This window comes from Rhodamnia argentea, chromosome 8 (genome assembly GCF_020921035.1).
Source record: "Rhodamnia argentea isolate NSW1041297 chromosome 8, ASM2092103v1, whole genome shotgun sequence".
Lineage (NCBI taxonomy): Eukaryota > Viridiplantae > Streptophyta > Magnoliopsida > Myrtales > Myrtaceae > Rhodamnia > Rhodamnia argentea.
In genome coordinates, this window is record NC_063157.1 from 292,376 (window position 1) to 313,334 (window position 20,959).

General features: G+C 43.5%; 5 protein-coding genes across 6 annotated transcripts; 1 reads left to right on the forward strand and 4 right to left on the reverse strand.

Moving 5' to 3' along the window:
- Positions 1-266: 266 nt before the first annotated feature.
- Positions 267-1,761, reverse strand: LOC115755867 (LOB domain-containing protein 24-like). Of its 2 annotated transcripts, XM_030695442.2 has the most exons (3): positions 1,482-1,761; positions 1,130-1,375; positions 267-563 (listed from the first exon to the last, which is right to left on the reverse strand). In XM_030695442.2, the coding sequence occupies exons 2-3, from the start codon at positions 1,283-1,285 to the stop codon at positions 267-269; spliced, it is 453 nt and encodes a 150-aa protein (XP_030551302.1). In that variant the 5' UTR covers positions 1,286-1,375; positions 1,482-1,761. The 2 variants fall into 2 exon arrangements, with proteins under 2 accessions (XP_030551302.1, XP_048139408.1); XM_048283451.1 differs by having other exon boundaries at positions 1,130-1,761.
- Positions 1,762-2,372: 611 nt separating this feature from the next.
- Positions 2,373-5,920, reverse strand: LOC115755858 (protein MANNAN SYNTHESIS-RELATED 2). Its single transcript, XM_030695427.2, has 6 exons — positions 5,573-5,920; positions 4,870-5,017; positions 4,687-4,757; positions 3,926-4,011; positions 3,051-3,615; positions 2,373-2,807 (listed from the first exon to the last, which is right to left on the reverse strand). The coding sequence occupies exons 1-6, from the start codon at positions 5,672-5,674 to the stop codon at positions 2,529-2,531; spliced, it is 1,251 nt and encodes a 416-aa protein (XP_030551287.1). The 5' UTR covers positions 5,675-5,920; the 3' UTR covers positions 2,373-2,528.
- Positions 5,921-9,214: 3,294 nt separating this feature from the next.
- On the reverse strand, positions 9,215-11,141 carry LOC115755861. Its single transcript, XM_030695431.2, has 2 exons — positions 9,983-11,141; positions 9,215-9,568 (listed from the first exon to the last, which is right to left on the reverse strand). Exons 1-2 carry the CDS (start codon positions 10,820-10,822, stop codon positions 9,347-9,349), a joined length of 1,062 nt encoding a protein of 353 aa, XP_030551291.1. The 5' UTR covers positions 10,823-11,141; the 3' UTR covers positions 9,215-9,346.
- Positions 11,142-11,360: 219 nt separating this feature from the next.
- LOC115755864 lies at positions 11,361-13,162 on the forward strand. The gene is made up of 2 exons (XM_030695435.2): positions 11,361-12,176; positions 12,478-13,162. The coding sequence occupies exons 1-2, from the start codon at positions 11,484-11,486 to the stop codon at positions 12,724-12,726; spliced, it is 942 nt and encodes a 313-aa protein (XP_030551295.1). The 5' UTR covers positions 11,361-11,483; the 3' UTR covers positions 12,727-13,162.
- Positions 13,163-17,230: 4,068 nt separating this feature from the next.
- On the reverse strand, positions 17,231-18,854 carry LOC115755838 (scopoletin glucosyltransferase-like). Its single transcript, XM_030695398.2, has one exon. It carries the CDS (start codon positions 18,806-18,808, stop codon positions 17,360-17,362), a length of 1,449 nt encoding a protein of 482 aa, XP_030551258.2. The 5' UTR covers positions 18,809-18,854; the 3' UTR covers positions 17,231-17,359.
- Positions 18,855-20,959: the final 2,105 nt, after the last annotated feature.

The following is a 20,959-nucleotide window of genomic DNA, read 5'->3' on the forward strand; positions in this document are numbered from 1 at the left end:
ATCTGAATACTTGTGTGCAAGCTGGTGATGTATTGTCGACCGAAAAAAAAGCTGGCGATGTATTGTGAACAGCCAAAGGGGGAGATCAGTGCTCTCAGAAGCTGAGGGTAAATGATATTTCAAGATGAAGCTGACAAATGCAGGAATTATTCTTTCATAGATACGATGATGCAGTTAGGAAACCAGGTCTCCGCTACCCGATATGCAAAATTGACGACAGTTGAAAGATGCATAGGGAGACTAGAGAGTTCATCAATTTGACCAGCTTAGAAGTTCCCAAAAGGATGCTCGTCCGATTGAAAGTTGTCCTGCTCCTGCTGATGAATGGAAATGGACCGGCAAGGGTCACCTTGTGGCGGTGGCAGTGGCTGGTGCTGCGGATGTGCAGAGTGATGGGTGATTATATCGCCCTTAATCTTCATTATCTCACTGTGAATCTGGATGATCTGTTGTTGGAGTTGAGTGATGATTCCAACGCATCCGTAGACAGGGTCCTGAACCCTGGCTATTGCTTCATATGAAATGCACTCTGCCGCCTCTGCCCGCAAATGCACCGGGACTTGCTGCTCCATCATTGCCATGGAATTACAATTAATAACCCAAAATCATAAAACAAATGGACAAATTGTCATTCAAAGTGATACAGAAAGGATCCCCCATCCTCGACCCGCTATAGATTTCATTATCCTGTCCCACAGCAAGCAGGACTACTTAATTTGAAGTACATGACTGGAATTTAGAACACAAACTATTTCATTAGACGAACGGTGTACAATCATATTCTTCTCTGAGCTTCTCTTCAGGCACCACTTTCATTTAGTATAATTTTTGGCTTAGTATAGTAAGAGCAGCTAATGTGTTTGCCAGTCTTTTACATGTAGAGAATGAGAAACTTGGTTTCATTTTTCTTTGGCCGGAAAACTTGGTTGCACGGCATAATTATCACAAGAGATATGGACATCGACATTTCTATGCTATCGATTGATGAAAAATACGCCGAAGTGAAGCAGAACATGGAAAACCTGTACCGAAGTTGTCGACAAACCATTGAGACATTGCCTTGTATGAAAGAGAGATTAAGCAGCATTTTTTTTTGGGGGCTTAATACTCAAAAAGCATGTGAACTGACCTGAAGCATTTTGGTGACATTGCTGGCACCAAAGATCTTATGGACACAAGCAAATCTTTGTGGATTCGAGGAAGGGAAATAAGGAGCCAAGATGCAGTCTTGCGGACATTTTCTTCTCAAATATTTGCAAGCAGCGCATCTACTGAAGCTCGACATTCGAGATTCTCTAAAGATTCTGCACAGCAAAGATCTCCAGAAAATCACACCCGAGTTCGGATTCTGATGATGCCATGTAGATCTTCTACTGCATATAATGTTAAGACTGAACATTGTAGGATCCATCTTATAATTTGGTCCTTTTAGAAATTTTACGAACATGGAAGGTGAAAACGGCTACTTTTTCAAAAGATCCTTGGCAGATGTATGGAAAGTGGCGAGGGAATGGAAGCAATTCGACACTAATTCCTCCAACTGATGAAAGTTGATAAACCAATTAGACCAAGGCAAGTGCATTGTATTTTTAGAGAGAGACAATGGTAAACACCAAGACGAGTGGATTCTCTCAAGCAAGAAAAGGAAATTGATTCGGGCGCATGTCAGTTCATGATGTGAGTTTTTAGCCATAATCAGAAAAAAAGTTAAATCAAAAGGATTGCCTTCACCTACACTGAGAGTGCTCTTTCTACGCCAACATGTACAAAAAAAGAACAAGAAAAAACGACGTTGTGTTACTAGTAGTCCCGTCAAAAAGTTGGTTCACATCTGCGAGATCACGAAATCCTGCCACTTCATGAATTGAAATTACGAATGTTGGCTTGCTTCGAAATGTAAAGCATGTACATGTCTCAAACGAGCGAATGATCATAAGCAACAACTTATGTATCGATGCATAAATATCATCAGCTTTTCCGGATGAGCTAAGATGGCCTCACAATCTTAAGAAGATTTGTAGTAAGAGGAGGGCTAAGCTCGACTTTGAAGAGATGGAGTATTCAAAATGCTTGAGGTTGGTTTAATTTGATCCCAGGGCAATACACTCCAACCATCTCTTGAATTGACCAAAAAAAAAAAAAAACTCTCTTATGAAATTGCACAATCCTTGGTAATATCCCAACTCCCAAGTACTCAAAGAAATGGCATCTTGTAAGTCCACCTTCTAATTCCAATTACATAAATTTTGAATGGAATGGTTGGGGGCCAGAGATAACCAGGCAAGAGGTTCTGGCGCATCGTATGTAGTTGGAGCACACTGTCATTGGGAATCACTAAACATTTGAAGATCATATTGAAAAAATCACCTTAGCAAAAACTTCAGAAGGGTTTCTTGGTACAATTGTAGGGGACCATATAGTATAACCAATCATTCTGTCTGCTTATAGAAAAAATGATGAGGCACACGCACAAATAGACCATGTCTGAAGGCTTCATTCTGTCTTGTGGCTTCTTTTTTCACAGGGACCTAGCAAAAACATGAATAAGCCAGATGGTTCTTCTTCGAAACATAGGTGGAGATATAATTGGCGGCTGATGCAGACGAACCCTCAATGTTGGCTGGAACAAGTATTTGAGTCCTTCCAGATGCAATCCTGTTACCGGCTACATTGGCATAAAACAAGCCTGAGATCGCGGGTACAAAAATGTCACTTTGAGAACATATGTAGTAGTCGATGACTTTCTCATATGCTGAATCTTCTGCATCAAGGAACTTTGACTTCTTGTCCACAGGCATTATCCCTTCCTGCTCAAAGATTTTAGAGGCCAAAAAGGATCCATCAGAATAAAGTCATTCTAGAACCTAAGCTATGTTACCTGAGAAGGATGACTAGAAGCAATATTATTAAGTAATTTTTCAATGACCAAGACACAACTCTCCAAAGAAAGCAGGCCATATAAAATCCATACACTAATAGTTTGTAGAATACTACCATAACTGAACAGATCTGAATGCTCACTGAAAGGAAAACAACAAGAAGTATCTCACCTTGGTGTAAGTTTTGGGAAAAAACTTCTTCAAAGCATTAAGGCTGCTGTCCCACCTTGATTCAGTTAAATAGATTGTAGTATCCTTGTCAATACCAATCTTCTGCAGAAACTCCGAAATCTCTTGGGCACCAAAACAACTTTTTGTCCCTTGGCAATTCTTCTTTTCCAACATGTCTACCCTTAGGTCCACGGCTAAGAACTGACCATCAGATTTCCGACTCAATGTTCTTAGACGCTCAACCATTGAGTCAACGACTTCGTGTACCTCTGGCTGCAACTCCAAAGTCCCAAACATAGCCAAACATGATGTAGAATCAAGGTCACTCTTTTGACTTGGCTTTTTCATGTTTACTGAGGAGAAGTAAGTTGCCAGTCTTATGTTACGCTTTGACTTAAATTTAGGTTCAACATGATCGACAATGTACTCTTCTGTCACTGTATTTGGGACCTTGACAACTGCAAGATTCCGTGCGGATATACCAGAAGGTGGTTCTTTTGCTACTCTGACAATTCCATCCAGGCTTCTTACAAACTTATCAACATCATATATCTCTCCAAAGCTCCTGAAGAATGTATGCATGTCAGGCACAAACACGGTAAACAGTTTCTCTACTATTATCTAGCAAACTCATATGCTCTAGTTATATTTATGAAACTTAAGATAAGCCTTGTCCTGGAACCTAGAATCCAATGGAGACCATAGTTTTGTCGGACATATCTCTGAGATGTGGTAAGTGTGCTATGGAATGATTAACTTTGTTTTTAGTCAGAGGAGTTTGCTTTTCTACAAACTGCTATTTTCCTTGGTACTAATTTTTGGAAACTGGGTATCCACGTGAAAATCTGAGAACACAAATGCACAGTGCTACAAACCTCCGATCCCCTGGTTTGCTTCCTCTGATGTCAGGGAGTACTAGAGTTGCACCTAAATATTTTGCTACTACCACTGCGGCTGCAATCTGAAGAATTCATACAAAATAAGGCCACTTGAGAGAGAGAGAGAGAGAGAGAGAGAGAGAGAGAGAGAGAGAGCATGGTGTTATTTCCTATATAACCAATAAATTTTTCCATGTAGCCCATAATCAGCATTGTCTAAGAGGAATGGCCTCAATCTCATTTACCTCATTAATCTCGGAAAATGCTTTTTCAATATCAAAACGGTAGTCTTACTATCTTTGTTGCTAATGTGGAATGAGTTTCAGTTTGAAAATGCAGCATAAACTCTTCTAAGAAATGGACACAAGATAAGGCTACTTTGACCATGCAAAAGCAAATTTTAACTTTTAAGAACTGGCAAGAAGTTAGGCCAGAAAAGTCCATTCCAGTGAACATTGGAGTGCATCAGCGCATGGACAGTTTATATGTACAAGTTGACCTAAAAACCACAAAGATTGAGCGTCCACGTAGAGATAAAAATGTAAGAATTAATAGAAAAGGCATCACTAAAATTGCTTTGAGAAATATCTAGCTGAAAATATTTGGGTATTGAAATTAGGAATTGCAGATGTCCAGCAAAGGAAGCACTGCATGAGAAGATAGTTCCGCATCATGAAGTATACGATTGACTGAGAAATTATTATTTTTGGAAAAGTAAACCGGTGTGAGAATTAAATCCACTAAAATGCATGAGTTACCTGGGAGATATGGAATTCGGGACCATTGGTCAATGAGAAAGTGACGAAGCCCTTCGAGTCCTCCACTAAGTCTGTAAATCAAAATTGAGGCAAAAACAGGCAGAGACACAAGGACTTTGAGTCAGCATCAAGGCAATGGCAGGAATACAGTGAATCATTAGGACCAAATGCAATCAAAAGTACCTGAAGTAGGTCTCCTCCAGCATTGTTTCAACTCTTGGCTTTCTTCTTTCCAAGGACCCTTATTCCTTCTAGACAGGGAAACCAGCGACTTTGCTTCTAACTTGCTATCGTCAAAACGGGCATCATCTGATGCTCCCGGAAGTTTTTCCTTTGACAGAACACAACAAAACACGTCATCAATTCATCTGAAAACACAGAAGTAGCCAATATGTCCATGTTGCAACCAAGATCCAGACTTTGCATATAGGTACAGGGACATCTCGCTTTATGACTGGGAACCCACAGTTCAAGATGGATGTATCACTTGTCTCCTTTGATGCATTGACACAATCATTCTCGGGGGAAAAAAAAAAAGAGGATTTTCGAAATCTGTTCGGCAATCCTCCCCGTCGCTCCAGTACCCCAGATGTAAACGTTACGATGCGTGTAACATAGCTCAAAGACTGAACTTTTACCAACTAATTCGCCCATAAGCTGATTAACACAGCAATGCCAATTGAGAAAGCGAGGTATGGGCGTAGTACTGATAATAAATTGGGAGTATCTGAGAAGAGAGCCTAAAAAGAGGAAAATTGTAAAAATCTAGACAACAAGCCCGTGCATATCCAGCGCAAAAAGGAGCTACTCGAGGATAATTGGAGCAGATACAGAAGCGAAAGCCAGAGATCAATGCCGGAGAATCAAATGTAGAGTTTGTACTTACTTCGACGGAATCAAAATGGTCTCTTTTGATCATCTGACCCAGCATTACAAACATGGTTATGGTCAGAATTCCAGCCACCACTTGCCTCAAATCTACACCCATTGCTCTCTCTCTCTCTCTCTCTCTCTCTCTCTCTCTAGATCCTGTCTTATCTCAGGGCTCTCTCAGTCTACGGAGATGAAGGGAGAGGCAAATGGTGAGAGCTCAAGCTTTAGAAAGCAGAGCACCAAAGAGTGAGAGGCTCCGAATGGAAGGTCTAACGTCAGTCAAGAGCAGACTTTGGTTGCTCTGCTCTTTCTTTCTTTCTTTCTGAGGAGCTTATAACACCACCGACACTTTCCCGGAAAATGATGGGCTGCCTAAATTTCCTGCTACAATTTTGTTTTGTTGCTAATCTCTTGAACCAAAAGTCCCCTTAATTTTCACCAAATTAAGAAGAAAAAAAAACCATCTCTTTCCTCTTTTTCTAAAGTTGGATTTAGTGTGCGGACACTAATAATAAGATAATATAATGCACTATCGATGTTAACATCTTCCCTCTTCTTTCCTTTCTGTAAGAAGTGGAAGTACATAATTTTACTAGCCAGAGAGTAAATTCCTTGCCAAAACAGTCCAAAACCATATTCCCTTTTAGCCCCCCCAACCTACTACGCAGGCATTAATGATGGACCCAAACTTCCCAATCACCACATGGTCAGACAGAACAGATAACCAAGGACTCTTGCTAAGTTGATTAGTGTCTGGAGCTAGAGACATAATTAAGGATTAGCAGTACAACCCTGGTAAGTTACGAGGAAGAAGTCTTTTGAGAGTGCGTTTGTTGTAGACAAGATTGGGTGATAATTACTCCATCATGAGTGTAAAAAGGTAATGATTGCCATGTGATAGCTGTCGTGTGGAAGGGGCTTAAGCCATGCTTGGACAAGAGAGGCAGATGGTGAATTTCCATCTTCATTGACCTTGGACAAGAGGGTCAAAAGGGGTTGTGCATATATGAAAGATTGATTCCATGTGACCTACCCCAAAGGACACGACCTACTTACTACTAATTGCGTTGGTAAGCCACGTAAATCCAACATCCTTACAGGTCGATACAGTCCAAATGATGGGGAGATGACTGCAAAGCTCATATGCCATGGAATATTCCCATGAAAATAATGCCCCCACCAAGATTTTTATTTGGAAATTTGTACATAAAAATCATACACACTATTCAGTTGATAACCGAAGATCCATCGACTCGTGTAATCGTGTGCTCTATAAATTTTCAAAACTAACCTACATAATCCTAACTTTTTTTGGAATTTACACTTACCAATTTATCCTACAGTCACCTCAGACTTGTTTATATCGCCAAGTGCTAGCATTTTCGATCACTTTAACCGGACGACGTCATAAGCAAGTGAAGTAGTAACTCGGCGATGAATTAACACAAATCAAGTAATTCAAATTTCTGCTTCTCGTGCAAAAGGAGCATCTCTGGAGGAGTATACTAGAAAACAGCCAAAGCAAGGGAGCGTAAATCAAGGAAAGCGAAGGGAGGAATGTCAGATAATTAGAGGGAAAGCTCACCTGCCAATCCGCCATGGACAATGGATCCCAAGTCAAGACACATTAAACTTTATAAATCAAAATAATTTATCCTTCTAGCGCGACTGGATCTGACCAATTAGCATATTGTAAAGTATGTGCAGAACTTGTACTAATCAATTTCTCTTGCTGTCAGCCCCATCAGATTAATAATGAGTGATTGAAACGCCCCAACCTAATAGACGGTAGAATAAGATCAGTGTTAGTTTTCAAAGCACGCTCGAATCAAGATGGACTTTCCATATCAAACACCATTTTTTTTTTTTTTTTTTTTATGGAGTGTGAAGACCGACTTGAACAAAAGAAAAAAAAAAGAAAAAGCTTTGTCTAGTTAATGCAAGCCGCTTCTTCATTTGGTGGTGACAGTTGGAATTAAATAAAGAAGAGGATTGAGACTGCTCAACCTTCATCTTCATCCATTTGATTGATAAAAGTGGGAAGTAGAAACCAAACCCACAGGATGGATGGATTGGATGGATCAAGAGGACCTCACCGGAGCTTATTAATCAAATTGCCACATTGCAATCCGATCAATCAAACGATGATGAGCGATCATAGGGCGTCAAATAATTATACATATTGGATAGCAAAAATCCATCGATCAAGTTCTCTCTCTCTCTTTTTTTATTGGATTTCTACGCTTCCTCAACCCATTTGAGATTTGTTACTTGGATGCTAATCTAATGGTTGTCGTTCTTCAAGTTTTGCTACTTACACGAAAAGGGTTCATTTCGAAAAAAAAAAAAAAACACCAAAGGAGAAGGCGTGCGTGCCCTAGATGAATTGGGTCCATCACGTGATCTGATCTCATGTTATCGATCCCTTTTTTTTTCTTTTTCATTTGCATGTTTTTGAGGCCCGTTATTATTGTGGCAGACAAAAAAGGGGTTTCTCAAATCTCCTATGTTTTTCCAGAATGTATAGACAGAAACCTTTGGGTGGGTTGGGCGGGGACCGAGACAGGATAAACAATCACATGCGCTCATGAGAAAGATCTGACGAGAGGGCTATAAAAGTAAATTCCCTCAATTTCCCATCTCTTTTTATCCACAAAAAAAGAAGAAGAAGAGGCTGAGATGATTCGAGCAGCCATGGTTGGGGGGAATGCTACTGCGAGTAGGTCCTCTTCTGTTCCCCGTGCTCTCTCTCTCTCTCTCTCTCTCTTCTTTTTCTGGGCCTGGCTGATTGGCTCTTTTCTCAAGCAACCAGGTTCACCTAGTCGCGGTGGGGATCTATCCTGTACGATCGCAAACGCCGGTCTACATCCCCAGCATCTCCTTTTACCCATCCTATGTAGTCTCGGTGTAGGGCCTAATCGGGGTATCCCGAACATGAGCCGTTCAAGAGTCGTGCAGACCCAATGCGCTCGATCATGTGGATCATTGATAATACAAAAAGGGAAGTAGGGTCCGGTCTCCCAATAGCTTTGCCCTCAAAGCTAATTCACGTCCGCGTTCAGATTTTGCCGAATCGCATTTGGAGATGTGGCCTTTTGGGGCATGCCCCACGCCCGCTTTACCACAAAATTCATTGGCCTAGACAATGAAATAAGCCCGCTTGAGTGGGCTTGGGCTCGTGTTCTCCATCTTTTACTAAAACCATTCTTTCTGCAAATTCACACGAGTTCCACATACTTTGTCGGTTGAGCAGGAGCAGACAGTAATCAAGTCATTACACGGGCAAGTCAATGTTCTAACCTTTCTTCAGTAGAGCAGACGCTAAACGCTTGAAACCAGGAACCCCGATCATGTTGCTGCATGAATCACTAACTAATTATCTTGATCATATTGGGTCATCCCACTTAAATTTATTGTGAATTTGCCATTTAATGGATTCTTTAACTTGGCCTGGTTTTCGAGTGCCAATCTTATAAATGCCGGTTTCTGTGCTTAAATATCTCCCTCATGGGATAGATTAGCATTCTATCCCAAATTATAGGACTTCTGCACCGTTTTGTTTTTGTATGCTAGCTTGGCTTCGAGATGCAATTGCGACTTTGTGGCTAGTTTTTGCTCGCTTGCGCCGCAAGTCATCCGGTTGAAAAGATTTTCATCAAAGACATCGAACCCCTCTTTATGGCATCGAAGAAGTACGTGAATGCAATACGTGGAATCACAGTGATCCCCGTTGAGACAAAGCTTCAAATGAATTGGCAACTGGAATCTAACAGCAGACACGCTCAACTCAGACCAGGCAGGAGCTCTCTATGCTAGAGGCAAGATACTGAGCACGTTCATCTTCGAGTGCCTTCAGTTTTGGCGACAAGCTCTCCAGTTTTGCTCTCACTTCCTCCTCCTTTGCTCGAAGGCTTTTGAGCTCCTCATCTATTTTTTCGAGGTACGGATCTGAGACAAGACCTTTCGTTTTCAAGTCATTCTCGTACTCAGCAATCAACGAAGGTAACGCCTGCGAAAAACAAAACTTGCCGTGATATTTAAAGGGTCACTAGTTAAACACAGCCAAATCAGGGCAGAGTGAGATTGACAAATGGATAGTTAGTAATAACTAGTGAATTATGCAGTGGGATTTATGTTTTTCTTTGGTGTCTTCTTCTTTCAATAGTAGATGAAAATAGGATTCTGTCCTGAAGTTCCCTATGAAAAATTTCAAACTATTGCCAGAATTCAAATTCCATTCATCAATCACAAGCAACAGTCATGCAACGTAGCCAATTATGTGCAGTCAAATGCAACCTATGGTTTCACTAACTTCCATAGGTTTTTGATTCAACATTTGAGGATTTCACCGGAAGTGACCGGGACGTGTAAATTTGTTTCGAAGAGATGATTGTGCGTGATTCCAGACAAGTGATGAGCATACCTCCGAGATGCCACAACCAATGTGGGAAATGAAATCACATTCCTCACAGTAATAGATCGGATGCTTTAAGTCTCTCCTGTCCTCACAAGAGTCGCAATAGTACTCATCCGTACCATCTTCTCCGACCACATCTCGGGTAAGAACAAGTGGATGAGGGTCACGCCTATGCTGAACTTGTGCCGGCAAAGCGAGCGAAGTACAGTGGATATGAACTGCATAACCACAGTTTGGAACCACACATATGAAAATCCATGCATAACAATCAGCATTGTCACAAACATCGCAGTGACGCTGGAACTTTGTGTCCTGAAACAGGTAGAGGATGTGATTTCCATCCTCGAACTTCGTCTTAGGATTCGTTGAGACACACTGGAGGCACAGGCCAAACGGGCACTCTTCGCAGTGGTACGCGAAGCAACGAGTGCTGCTTTTGCAGGCACTGCAGGTATATTTGCTTATGTAATCGAAGTCGCCAGACCTGTAGTGGAGTTTGAGAGGGTGCAGCGGATGAAATGGGTGGTGGATTTCCGGCGGCCATCGGTCGGCACATGATTTGTGGACATAGAAATAGCAGTCCTTGCAGACCCAAGTTTTGCCTCCGATGGATTCCCCACATCCAGGGCAGTAAACAGCGAGCCAACATTGACATTTGGGGCAGTAGTAGCTCGGAAGTTCGTAAGGCGTAGTGCACTGGCGGCACGTGAGCTTCTCTGTATCCAGATCATACAGGATCATTGGGTGCTTGTGTATGTGCTGTTGAATCTCCATGGGTTCTCCTTTGTGATCTACTTCTGCATATGCTTGCAGAGCATCTATAGCAGTATTCTTTGGCCTTGACATGCTCGCAGTTTGTAGGTCAATGTGTGAAATGGCAGTGTCGCCAAGTTTTTGTCATTGACGATCTTTCCCGGATGATGAGATGGCTGGTAGGTTGGTTTAATTCCTTATGTTGACCCAAGCGGGTTTACTCTAAGTCTTGCCACTTCGTTTCCTTCCCCACTAGAATGGCTGTTTGGAGGGGGGAAGTGGCAGGAAAGTTCTGAGCTACTTCCTTAGGGTCAGACTAATCTGATCTAGGCTGAAATTTATTAACTCGAGACCATTTTCACCCTCCCACGTTCTCGTTCAACGAGCCAGTCCAGCTGGAAGAAAAGAAAATCGAGGTCCATCCCCCTTTTCTAATAATGAATTCGGGCATTGCTGTGCATTATCTGTAGGAGGACACTAAAATAAGGGACACTAAATAATGAAAATCCTGAAAGGGTGCTCTGCTTCCTACCAGTCAAGGAATATCATGGCATAACGCAGTAGTAGGTTGAGCAGTTCTGTATATTTCTTCCGTATGTTTGCTTGGTATACTATAGCAGACTGCATGGACATCGAAATCTTTAGCAGCAAGTAGAAGCTGAAAGGTCAACGAGCAAGACGGAGGACAATCTCAAAGCATCCAAGGAGACAGAAAACTAGGCGGTGCAGAGGAAGGAGAGGAGGAGATAAGAACATGGAGATTGAACATTTCTGCCATGACCATCCGCTGATTGAGTGCAGTGTTGAGAATAGCGATGAAGAAGCCAAGTGCTATGGTTGCAATCTTCCTGTCCGAGGTTCAGTCCATGGCTGCAAAGACTGCAACTTCTTCCTCCACAAGAACTGTGCCCAGTTGCCCAGGGAGTTCCAACATCCTTATCACCGAGACCACCCTCTCATCCTTAAAATCACTTCTGGACAACACTTCTGCCTGATTTGTTGCTCCCCTATCTCGGGCTTCAACTTCTGCTGCGATGACTGCGGTTTCTACCTGGATGCTCGCTGTGCTTCCACTTATTCTGATCCAAAATATGCCCCTAGAATGTTTCGAGACGGCGGTCACCTATTTGCCCTCACGAATACGGAGCCCAAGACTCAGTACCCTTGTGATGTTTGCGACGAAATTGATGATGATACGTACCTATATAAGTGTGTAGTTCCCGCTTGTCCTCGCCTTGTTCACTTTCGTTGTGCTCCATTTTCTTTGCCAGAGAATGTCAAGCATAAACGTCATTATCATCCACTAGACCTTACTGCATCATACGTGGAGGATGATTTGGGTGAATATTACTGTGATATCTGTGAGACGGAGAGGAACCCGAAGCATCCGGTTTACCTCTGCCTCGAATGTGAATATATTGGTCACGTTAGCTGTGCCATATATGAGGTTTGGCTTGCCCTCTTTAAGCTTCCTTTTTTCTCTTTCCCATTTGGCTTGAAGTGATTATTCAGCAGGTCTGCTGACATAGATGAGCCGCATATGTTTCAATAAGACGCTAACGTGGTTTCTATTCTTGCCGGACAATTGTGTGCGTAGTCATAATGACTTTATGCTAAAGTCATTTGCAAAAAATTGGCTTTTACATCGGTTAATTTTCCTCTGGAAGGAAGTTCTTCATCTTTCCTCCTATTCAGACTGCTGCTGTTGATGATTTCTGATCTGTAAGCAATATGCCTACCCTGAACAGATGCTGCCATCTATGGTTGAAGAGTACGAGAAGCAAGTGCAAGCAAAGGGCAGTCTTTCAGCAAATGATGTTACCCTTGGAAATCTCAATAGTAAGATACAGGAAATCCATTGGGAAGAAGATGCGCTAAAGCATGAACTTGAGAGAATAACTACAAGAATAGAGACACTGGAGAGCATACGTGCGCAGTATCTCATCCAAAGGTCAAAAACCAGCCTTGAAGAAGAAGAAGCAATAGCCCTCCGATGAATGGGCGCAGTTATATCTGTTTGTGGACAGTGAAGCAGAATCCTCAACCTTTAATTCCAGAGAAGTAACAAATCTATAGGGTCTTCTCCTTGACTATCTTGCTCGGTGAAGTTTCGTTCTCATTACGGTTTCTCTACCGAGCATTTTCCAACTTGATTATCTCAGATCACCTGTAGCCTGGCGAAGCTCATATTTGCGAAAATATAAAGGGACTTTCCATTTCAATATGAAAACACTTGTTCTAAGGTGCTCAGGTGACAATTATAGTTTGTGAATCGAATTTGCAGCCTGATTAATGTGGCTATACTTTTCCTGTTGGGATGCTGCTACTTATTCGAAGGTCAGCTTTAACGGAGCGGAGATGACACACGTCTATAGGAAAGTACCTAGTTCTAGCTTCTCGAACAATATGAAATGCCGTTAATGGTTCTTATTCCTTGGTTCTGCCATTCTGAATTAGGCCTCATCCTTCTGACATCCTCCTAGGAGAGATGCATGAGCTACAATGAAAGAAGCAATTGCCATGAATGCATGAAGCAGCTATCACCAGCGAAATCTAGGCCTCAACCGCATATTCTACTACCAGGGAATCGTTGGCTTTCCATTTTATCCTCCCACTTCAATGCAATGTTTGTGGTGACTGGATTATTATAGCAGCAGTTCATCAATTGCTCCGCATTTGGAGTTTGTGTGAATGAATAACTATCTATCAATCGTTTGGCATATGCTAACAAACAAGACAGAATCACATGACAGAAGAAATTAAAAAGAAGGAAACTATCTAAGCTCTCTCTCTCTCTCTTTTGCTCCTTCTTGTAGGAATTTAATCAAGCCTCCCAAATTCTTTTAGGATGATCCACCCTTCTTCTCCACAACTTGCCTTGCCAATCTCCCAATCTCTCTTGCCCTGTCCCTAGCCGCTCCCATCAATTCCTTAACTTCATCCCTTATCACCTCACTAGCAGCTGCTCAGCACCCATCGGCCAAGCCGGCATTGGCACCCCCACGGACAAGCTTTCCAACAGGGAGTTCCAAACGCAATGACTTAAGAACCCACCTACCGCGAGTGTGACAAGATGCTCCGCTGGTCTACCCAGTCATGCAAGATCAAGCCCCTCCCTTTCAATCGATCCTCCCATCGGTTGTCTGGCTACACCCACCAACGGTGCCATTTCACCACCCATATGAATAGATGCCCTGGCATCTCCAGTTCATAAGCTATATTGTCCATCTGCATGTCACTCAAGTGTGCTTGTGTTGTGAATGATACATATATCACTCCGCTCCTTCAAACACGCTCGTTCAGCCGTTTGATGTAGGACTGAGATGGGTCTGACAATTTGGATCCGACAGGCCTCTCTATTTGATTCTGGTCGTAGAGCAAAACAGGCCCGAGGCACCAAGCTCTCGCCCCCAGGCAGTAAAATCTTTCCAGGGCAGCAACATAATCACCTTCGAGCTCTTCGAAGCTGTTGACGGCAACCCCCGCGCTATTCGCATCTGTATCTCCAATTCTCTGATATTATATTGCAAGAAAGTCTTTGCACCGCTCCAAGTTGGAGGGGTCGCGCTTATAGAATGCTAAAGGAACGCTCAACTTTGGTACTTCAATAGGATCGGAATCGGGCATAGCCAAGATGGACGGGACATTCCCGCAGACAGTCTTCAAGATGACCATAGACGAAACCCCCATCCCGTCGAAGACAATCCTAGGAATAACGAAAGACCGACACACATCAAGCGTCCATCCCAGGAAGAAATCAGAAATCACGCAAGAGTGGGAGAGACCGGGCTTCAGACATCTCCCTGAGAACACACTCAAAGGCAGGTCACATGGACATGGTGGCTTTCAAGAAAGGCACCAAAAGAGCCGTGGAAGGAAGATCAGCAGTGTTCCTGCATCCTTCAGGAAGCTCTGGGACTCTTGGGAACTATACGGTGCGCGAGGAGATTTCAGGGTAGTTTGAGACCTTTGACAGAATGAGCCGCGGGGTGGTGATGATGGTGCCTTCGACACCGAGGCTTGTTAGGGCCTTGTATAACGGCCCAACAAATTCTCGTGCAAGATGGGGCCGTGACACGAGCTACGGGCCAGGCCATGGACCAGGCTGCGAGCTAGGCATAGTGGCCCGCGAACAACCCGATATGGCCGAGCATGATCCAAGGCGGCTGGGCGCACGACTAGGTGCGTCCCCTGAACATTCCAAGGTCGTCGTCCTAGAGGCAGGCCAAGTAATGACTAAATCTTATGACCAAAAAAAAAAAAAAAAATTATTGACTAAATCCTATCCGTTGAAACCCTATAAAATAAGGGAGATAAGAAGTCTCACAAGGGACAATCCGTGTGGGACTAAGCCTTATGCAAGACAAGGCATGTATGACAAGAGGAAAATGATAATGGCTGAGGAGATAAGTGGTCTTCATTCTTCTGTATATAAAAGGGTTATCTTCTCATTTGTAACACACCCTGTTCATAATACAAATTCGTACTTTCTCCCCATACTCTCTTCTTGTACGACCTTGTATCGTGCGCGCGCGTGTTTGAAGATCTACTGACTTGGAAACATTTTCCTAAGGCTACACTGAGGTGTGGGAACACAAGATCACAGTCCCCGAGCCATGGGAGGGAACACCACCGCACGAGCATAAGGTGATGGAAAGACCAACCCTATCCCGGCTTCTAAAACTCAGTGAAGGTCAAGATGTACAGTGCGTGAAGAAGGAAGAGTTAGGAGAGAATTGCAAATTGGCACGTCCGACAGAAGCTTGCGTTGAATAGAGACATTGAACGAGAAGACAGCGTATAAATGCTCTGCTGCATAATTCCATGCAGACGCGTACTTCATTGAATTAGACAAGTTCATCAAGTCAAAGATTTTATTATTTTCTTTGGAAATAAGTGTGAATGACGCAATAAAATAAGGATTTTGCAGATGAATAACAATCTATGAGAAAATTCGCAGTATTCAAAGCTGTGGGGCTCCTGTGCTTAACGTGTACTTAAAATGAAACAAAGTCCGCTGTTGTATGGGTAATTAGTGGTGAGCATGGGTTTAGAATCGGAAACTATCGGCCATAGGAACCAGTCCGGTTCTAGTTTCCCACGGTTACTAATCCGATTTCCGACTCCAAACTTTGAAACCGGTATGGTGCGGTTCAATTCCCACTTTTCGGAGAAGATCTGAGTCAGGAATCGAAAAACTGGACCGGAAATTGATGAATTGACCTGGTGCAGGCTTGACTTTTTTCTTTTTTTTTGCCCAAAATAAATAAATAAAAGGAACTCCGAAGCAAGATTGATGTCCCAGGGGGCTGAAATTCTCCCTATATGGACCGCCAAGGTCCAAAAGCATTGTTCTGAAGTTGCAACATGCTTGCTTCGGTTACTGTCCCCAACAAGGAAAAGGACCCTGACCTTCACGAAACGTCCAGTTGCATTCTCTCTCTCTCTCTTTGGACTTTTCTATGCTTTTTAAGTTGCGCACATATTAGCCTTAGTTTGTTATTATCCACCATTAGAAATTTTTGTTGTTACATTCACTTCCATTTAAATAAGAAAAAATGAAATGGAAAGAAGAAGAAATTGGCTGGCTCTCGAGTAAGCCCCGAAACCTATCCTAGAACCTATTGACATGGCTATGGTGTGGCTAAAACATGAAACATACGGCTAAAATGAAGTCATTTTGATTCAAATCTGATTCCTTATATAATTTTTATTTTAATTAAATTAAAACTAAGCTAAATTTAAAGAAAGAGAAGAGGGAGTTAAAAAATCAGGCGGCGAGGATTTGCAGCTCTCGTCACCGTTGCCCCACCATCCCTGAGAAGGGCCAAAGATGGTGAATGGTTGACGAGGGTCGCGCCCTCCCCCAGATCTAGCGAGGGGCCCTTGCTTGCGGTCAGCGGAGGTCACTTTCCTAACGATGGTGGAGCGGCACAGTAAGGGCTGCAAGCCCTCGCCGTCTGGTTTCTAACTTCCTCTTTTTATAACTTGTTTTTTGTGGTTGTTGGGGGGGGGGGGAGAGAGAGAAGGATGGGGGAGCCTAAGGAAGGATGCATGCCAATTGAATGGCCGTGATACCAACGTCTTGAGATTCTAGGATCGCGGCCTAACACGCCAATGTCGTGCACGCCAAATCTCTCGCCTACCAAGCTTATGCTATTGACAATTCGATTGGCATAATAAAGCGGTACATCTTATGTTTATGAAGTATCGCCATTAATATAGTCGATACTTTCACAAAATCAATATCTCGGCTCGTATAAGATGTAACCTTAGAAGCCAAGATCAACCTTTAATACTTTCTGTTGAGGAAGCAAAATTTCAGCAAACTTTGTGTTAAGCTTAGCATGCAACAGGCCAGCTTCCCGTCCATGAGAAGCTACGCAATCTTTGCGACAATTTCTGTAAATGAATTAGTACGAATTTGAGGAAGCAGGTATCTACATCATGGCGGCAAGATTTCCTTTGCCGCAACACAACTAGTCACAAATTGAAGGAGAAATGAGGCACAATATATTTCCATGAGGCTCTGTTGTATGTTTTGCTTTTACTTGGTTACCAGTTACCACCTCCATTTATCTAATTCTAAGCCTTGTTGTGCCTGGAAACAAATGAAGGGAAGGAAGCTACCTAAGCTCTCTCCGGAACTCTTTCTTTGAGGAATTCAATCAAGCCTCCCAAATTCTTGTAGGACGATCCACCCTTCTTCTCCACAGCTTGCCTTGCCAATCTAGCAATCTCTCTGGCCCTGTCCCTAGCCTGCCTCCCTCTCTCCCCTCCCATCAATTCCTCGACTCCATCCCTTATCACCTCACTTGCAATTGTCACTCCCGCACCACCTTCTCCCAACATCACCCCGGCCCCAAGCCCCGTCACCACAAGCTTAGCATTCAGGGGCTGATCAGCACCCGTTGGCCATGCCAGAATCGGCACCTCCTCCGACAAGCTTTCCAGCACCGAGTTCCAACCACAATGGCTCAAGAACCCGCCTATCGCTGGGTGCGACAAGATGCGCCGCTGGTCCGCCCATTCGCGCACGACCAGGCCCCTCCCTTTCAGCCGATCCTCCCATCCGTCGTCCGGCGACATCCAATCTGCCGGTTTTACCGCCCATATGAATGGATGCCCTGCCATTTCCAGTCCATGAGCTATATTGTCCATTTGCATGTCACTCAAGTGTGCTTGTGTTCCGAATGATACGTATATCACTCCGCCCGTTCCGACATGCTCGTCCAGCCACTTGATGTAGGATTGAGATGGGTCGTCTGCCTGTTTGGATCCGACAGGCCTCTCTACTTGATTCTGGTCGTAGAGCAAAGCCGGCCCGACGCACCAAGCTTTCACCCCCTGGCAGTAGAATCTCTCCAGGGCAGCAACGTAATCACCTTCGAGCTCTTCGAAGCTGTTCACGATAACCCCCGCACTATTCGCATCCGCCTCTCCAATCTCCGCTAGTATAAGCAAGAAAGGGTCATCAGGGTCTTTGCACCGCTCCAAATCGGAGATGTCATGCTTATAGACAGTGAAAGGAACGCTCAACTTCGGCAGTCTGATTGGATCGGAATCGGGCATCGCCAAGAGGGACGGGACATTCCCGAAGGCAGTTTTCGAGATGGCCATAGGCAAAACCCCCATCCCATGGAAGACAATCCTAGGAATTCCGAAAGACCGACACACATCGAGTGTCCATCCCAGGAAAAAGTCAGAAATCACGCAGAGCGGGCGAGACCCGGCTTCAGACATCTCCCTGAGAATGCACTCAAAGGCGGGTCTCATGGACTTGGTGGCTTTCAAGAAAGGCACCAACAAAGCCATGGAAGGAAGATCAGCAGTGTTCTCGCATCCTTCAGGAAGCTCTGGGACTCTAGGAAACTGTATGGCGCGCAAGGAGATTTCAGAGCAGCTCGATACCTTTGACAGGATGAGCGGGGCATTCTTTGGCGTGGCGATGATGGTGACTTCGACACCGAGGCTCGCGAGGGCCTTGCATATGTCCAGTAATGGGAGCGTATGTCCATGAGCCACGTGAGGAAACACCACCACACGAGCACAAGGTGATGGCGAGACCAACACTGTCATGGCTTCTGTGAAATCAAGCCAAGATCAAGACGAGCAATATGAGGAGGAAACAAGCTTGGGAGAGGATTTGCGAATTCGGCGTTTCAACGGAAGCTCTCGCATTTATTTATATAGAGACATTGACCGACATGGCAGCGTATAAATGGCAATGCCGCATTTACTCCCTATGGATCCATGTATCTTGACGAATTAGTCAAGCCCATCAAGTCAAAAGATTTTATCACCTTGTTTCGAGATTAACGTTGGATTACGCACTAAAATAAGGAATTTGGCAATTAAGTATCTTATGGGCCTCCTGTGGTTTCCAAAGCATCGGCTCTTCCGGGGGGCCATGACAGCACCAACCAACGTGTTGGGCTAGGGCCACGCGTGTCTGATTCAAACCCATGGTCGAGTCACGGTCGTACTGAATCACCTCACAATGGTCGAGTCACCATTGGATCATGGATGCACGCTGGTTTTCCTCATCTCCTTCGCGTGGGCAGAGGACAGATAAAATTTACTGCGATGCGCCCAACGTTTACAGAGGAGAAGCGCAAGGACTTCTTTCGGCACCATCGAACATTTCAGTTCTGATCGAGTCAAATCACGAACAATGCATTGGGAGGTGCCCGGTCATACATAGCGCTGATCAGAGACTGCGGTTACTTCTACGACTTTTTAGTTTCTCTTATGTTCGAATGACTCTCATTTATTTATGAAGCATCTGCTTAAGAATTGCACCTCCTCTCCTCTCGCAAGACTTCCTGATATTTCTAGATTCCGTACATACCTAGATATTTTGTTGAGAGACTTTTAAAAAAGTTTAAAAATATGTAGGGAGAGATATAAATATTTAGGTAGATATTTACTCATAAATATCTATGGGAAAAACTTCTTTAGAACCACCTCCTTAGGCCTGTAAACCTCTAAAAATTAAGGGTGTCAAAACCGAACAGTAAATTTTGTGCATTTCAGTTCGATTCAATTTTCAGTGCGATTTGATTAACCGAATCGAATCGAATTGAAATAATCGAACTAAAAAAAAAAAAGAATGGTTTTTTTTTTTTGAGGCCAAGGGCCGGCTGGCAAGGGTGAGCGAGGAAAAAAAAGAAAAGGAAAAGAAAAAAGAAAAATCAAAATAAAAAAAGAAAAATCGAAAACCGAACTGAATTTTTGATTCCGTTCAGGGCAAGATTTGGTGTAGCTCGGGCTTGCGCGCTAATGGTTCAGTTGGATTCGATTTTCTTGAAAAATCCAAACCGAAAATTGAACTGAACTATTAATACCCCAGCGGTAAACATGCAAAAGCTCTTATTAGAGCAAGTGTGGTATGTGAGAGCTTTGGTTCCCATGAGTGAGAAAGAGCAGGTGCGAGAGCTTGGTTCACAAAGAGAGCACAAATAATACTTAAACCAATGATCGAAGTGGAAACTTCATCACACATGGGCTCATACTTTCTGCCTCCTTTCAATAGGCTCAGCATGTGATCCACCAAAAGTGCCCAGATGCTCCCATGTTTTTCTACCTCGTGCGAGGTTTGCATAGATCGACGGGGCCTCAAGAACTATGGGAAGTGTCGGAATTGGCAGTTGCAGGCTGAGGTAGCCGGACACAATAGATGATTTTCCAAGATTTTCAATGTAACTTAGATTGCACCAAACATGTGATACGATTTTCAAAGACGAGAAAGCCCATCAAAGAGGGCAACAGAAGAGAAGGCAGAATCGGGCACCATCGAAAGTGTCGGAAGTGGTGGGTGGAGGCCGAAGCAACCCGACACGATAGAGGGTTTACGAGATTTTCAAAGACGAGAAAGCCCATCAAAGAGGGCAACAGAAGAGAAGGCAGAATCGGGCACCATCGAAAGTGTCGGAAGTGGTGGGTGGAGGCCGAAGCAACCCGACACGACAGAGGTTTTCCGAGATTTTCAATCTTATCTTAGATTGAACAAAAGTATTTGACGAGATTTTCTACAATTTAGAAGATATTCGAAAGATTTTTACTCCTAACTTATCCTGTTCTATCCCAATTAAGATCCGGACGACTAAACACAGTATTAATAAACTATAACGATGGACAAGAGATCGTGCAACCTTGGTGATTTTTTTTTTAAACCCACCATGTTTATCTCAGAGAGGAGAGCTGTGAGACAGAATCCTACTTCTACAG

Excerpts from the sequence above, each read along its gene's own strand:
- LOC115755867 (XM_048283451.1), bottom strand. The coding sequence starts at position 1,447 with ATGTTCGTAAAATTTCTAAAAGGACCAAATTATAAGATGGATCCTACA. Across the intron at positions 564-1,129 it reads ATGTCACCAAAATGCTTCAG|CAAGTCCCGGTGCATTTGCG; the intron begins GTCAGTTCACAT and ends ATGATGGAGCAG.
- LOC115755858 (XM_030695427.2), bottom strand. The coding sequence starts at position 5,674 with ATGGGTGTAGATTTGAGGCAAGTGGTGGCTGGAATTCTGACCATAACC. Across the intron at positions 4,758-4,869 it reads CTGGAGGAGACCTACTTCAG|ACTTAGTGGAGGACTCGAAG; the intron begins GTACTTTTGATT and ends TTTGATTTACAG. Across the intron at positions 2,808-3,050 it reads TTCCCAAAACTTACACCAAG|GAAGGGATAATGCCTGTGGA; the intron begins GTGAGATACTTC and ends ATCTTTGAGCAG.
- LOC115755861 (XM_030695431.2), bottom strand. The coding sequence starts at position 10,822 with ATGTCAAGGCCAAAGAATACTGCTATAGATGCTCTGCAAGCATATGCA. Across the intron at positions 9,569-9,982 it reads TTGGTTGTGGCATCTCGGAG|GCGTTACCTTCGTTGATTGC; the intron begins GTATGCTCATCA and ends TGTTTTTCGCAG.
- LOC115755864 (XM_030695435.2), top strand. The coding sequence starts at position 11,484 with ATGGAGATTGAACATTTCTGCCATGACCATCCGCTGATTGAGTGCAGT. Across the intron at positions 12,177-12,477 it reads TTAGCTGTGCCATATATGAG|ATGCTGCCATCTATGGTTGA; the intron begins GTTTGGCTTGCC and ends TACCCTGAACAG.
- LOC115755838 (XM_030695398.2), bottom strand. The coding sequence starts at position 18,808 with ATGACAGTGTTGGTCTCGCCATCACCTTGTGCTCGTGTGGTGGTGTTT.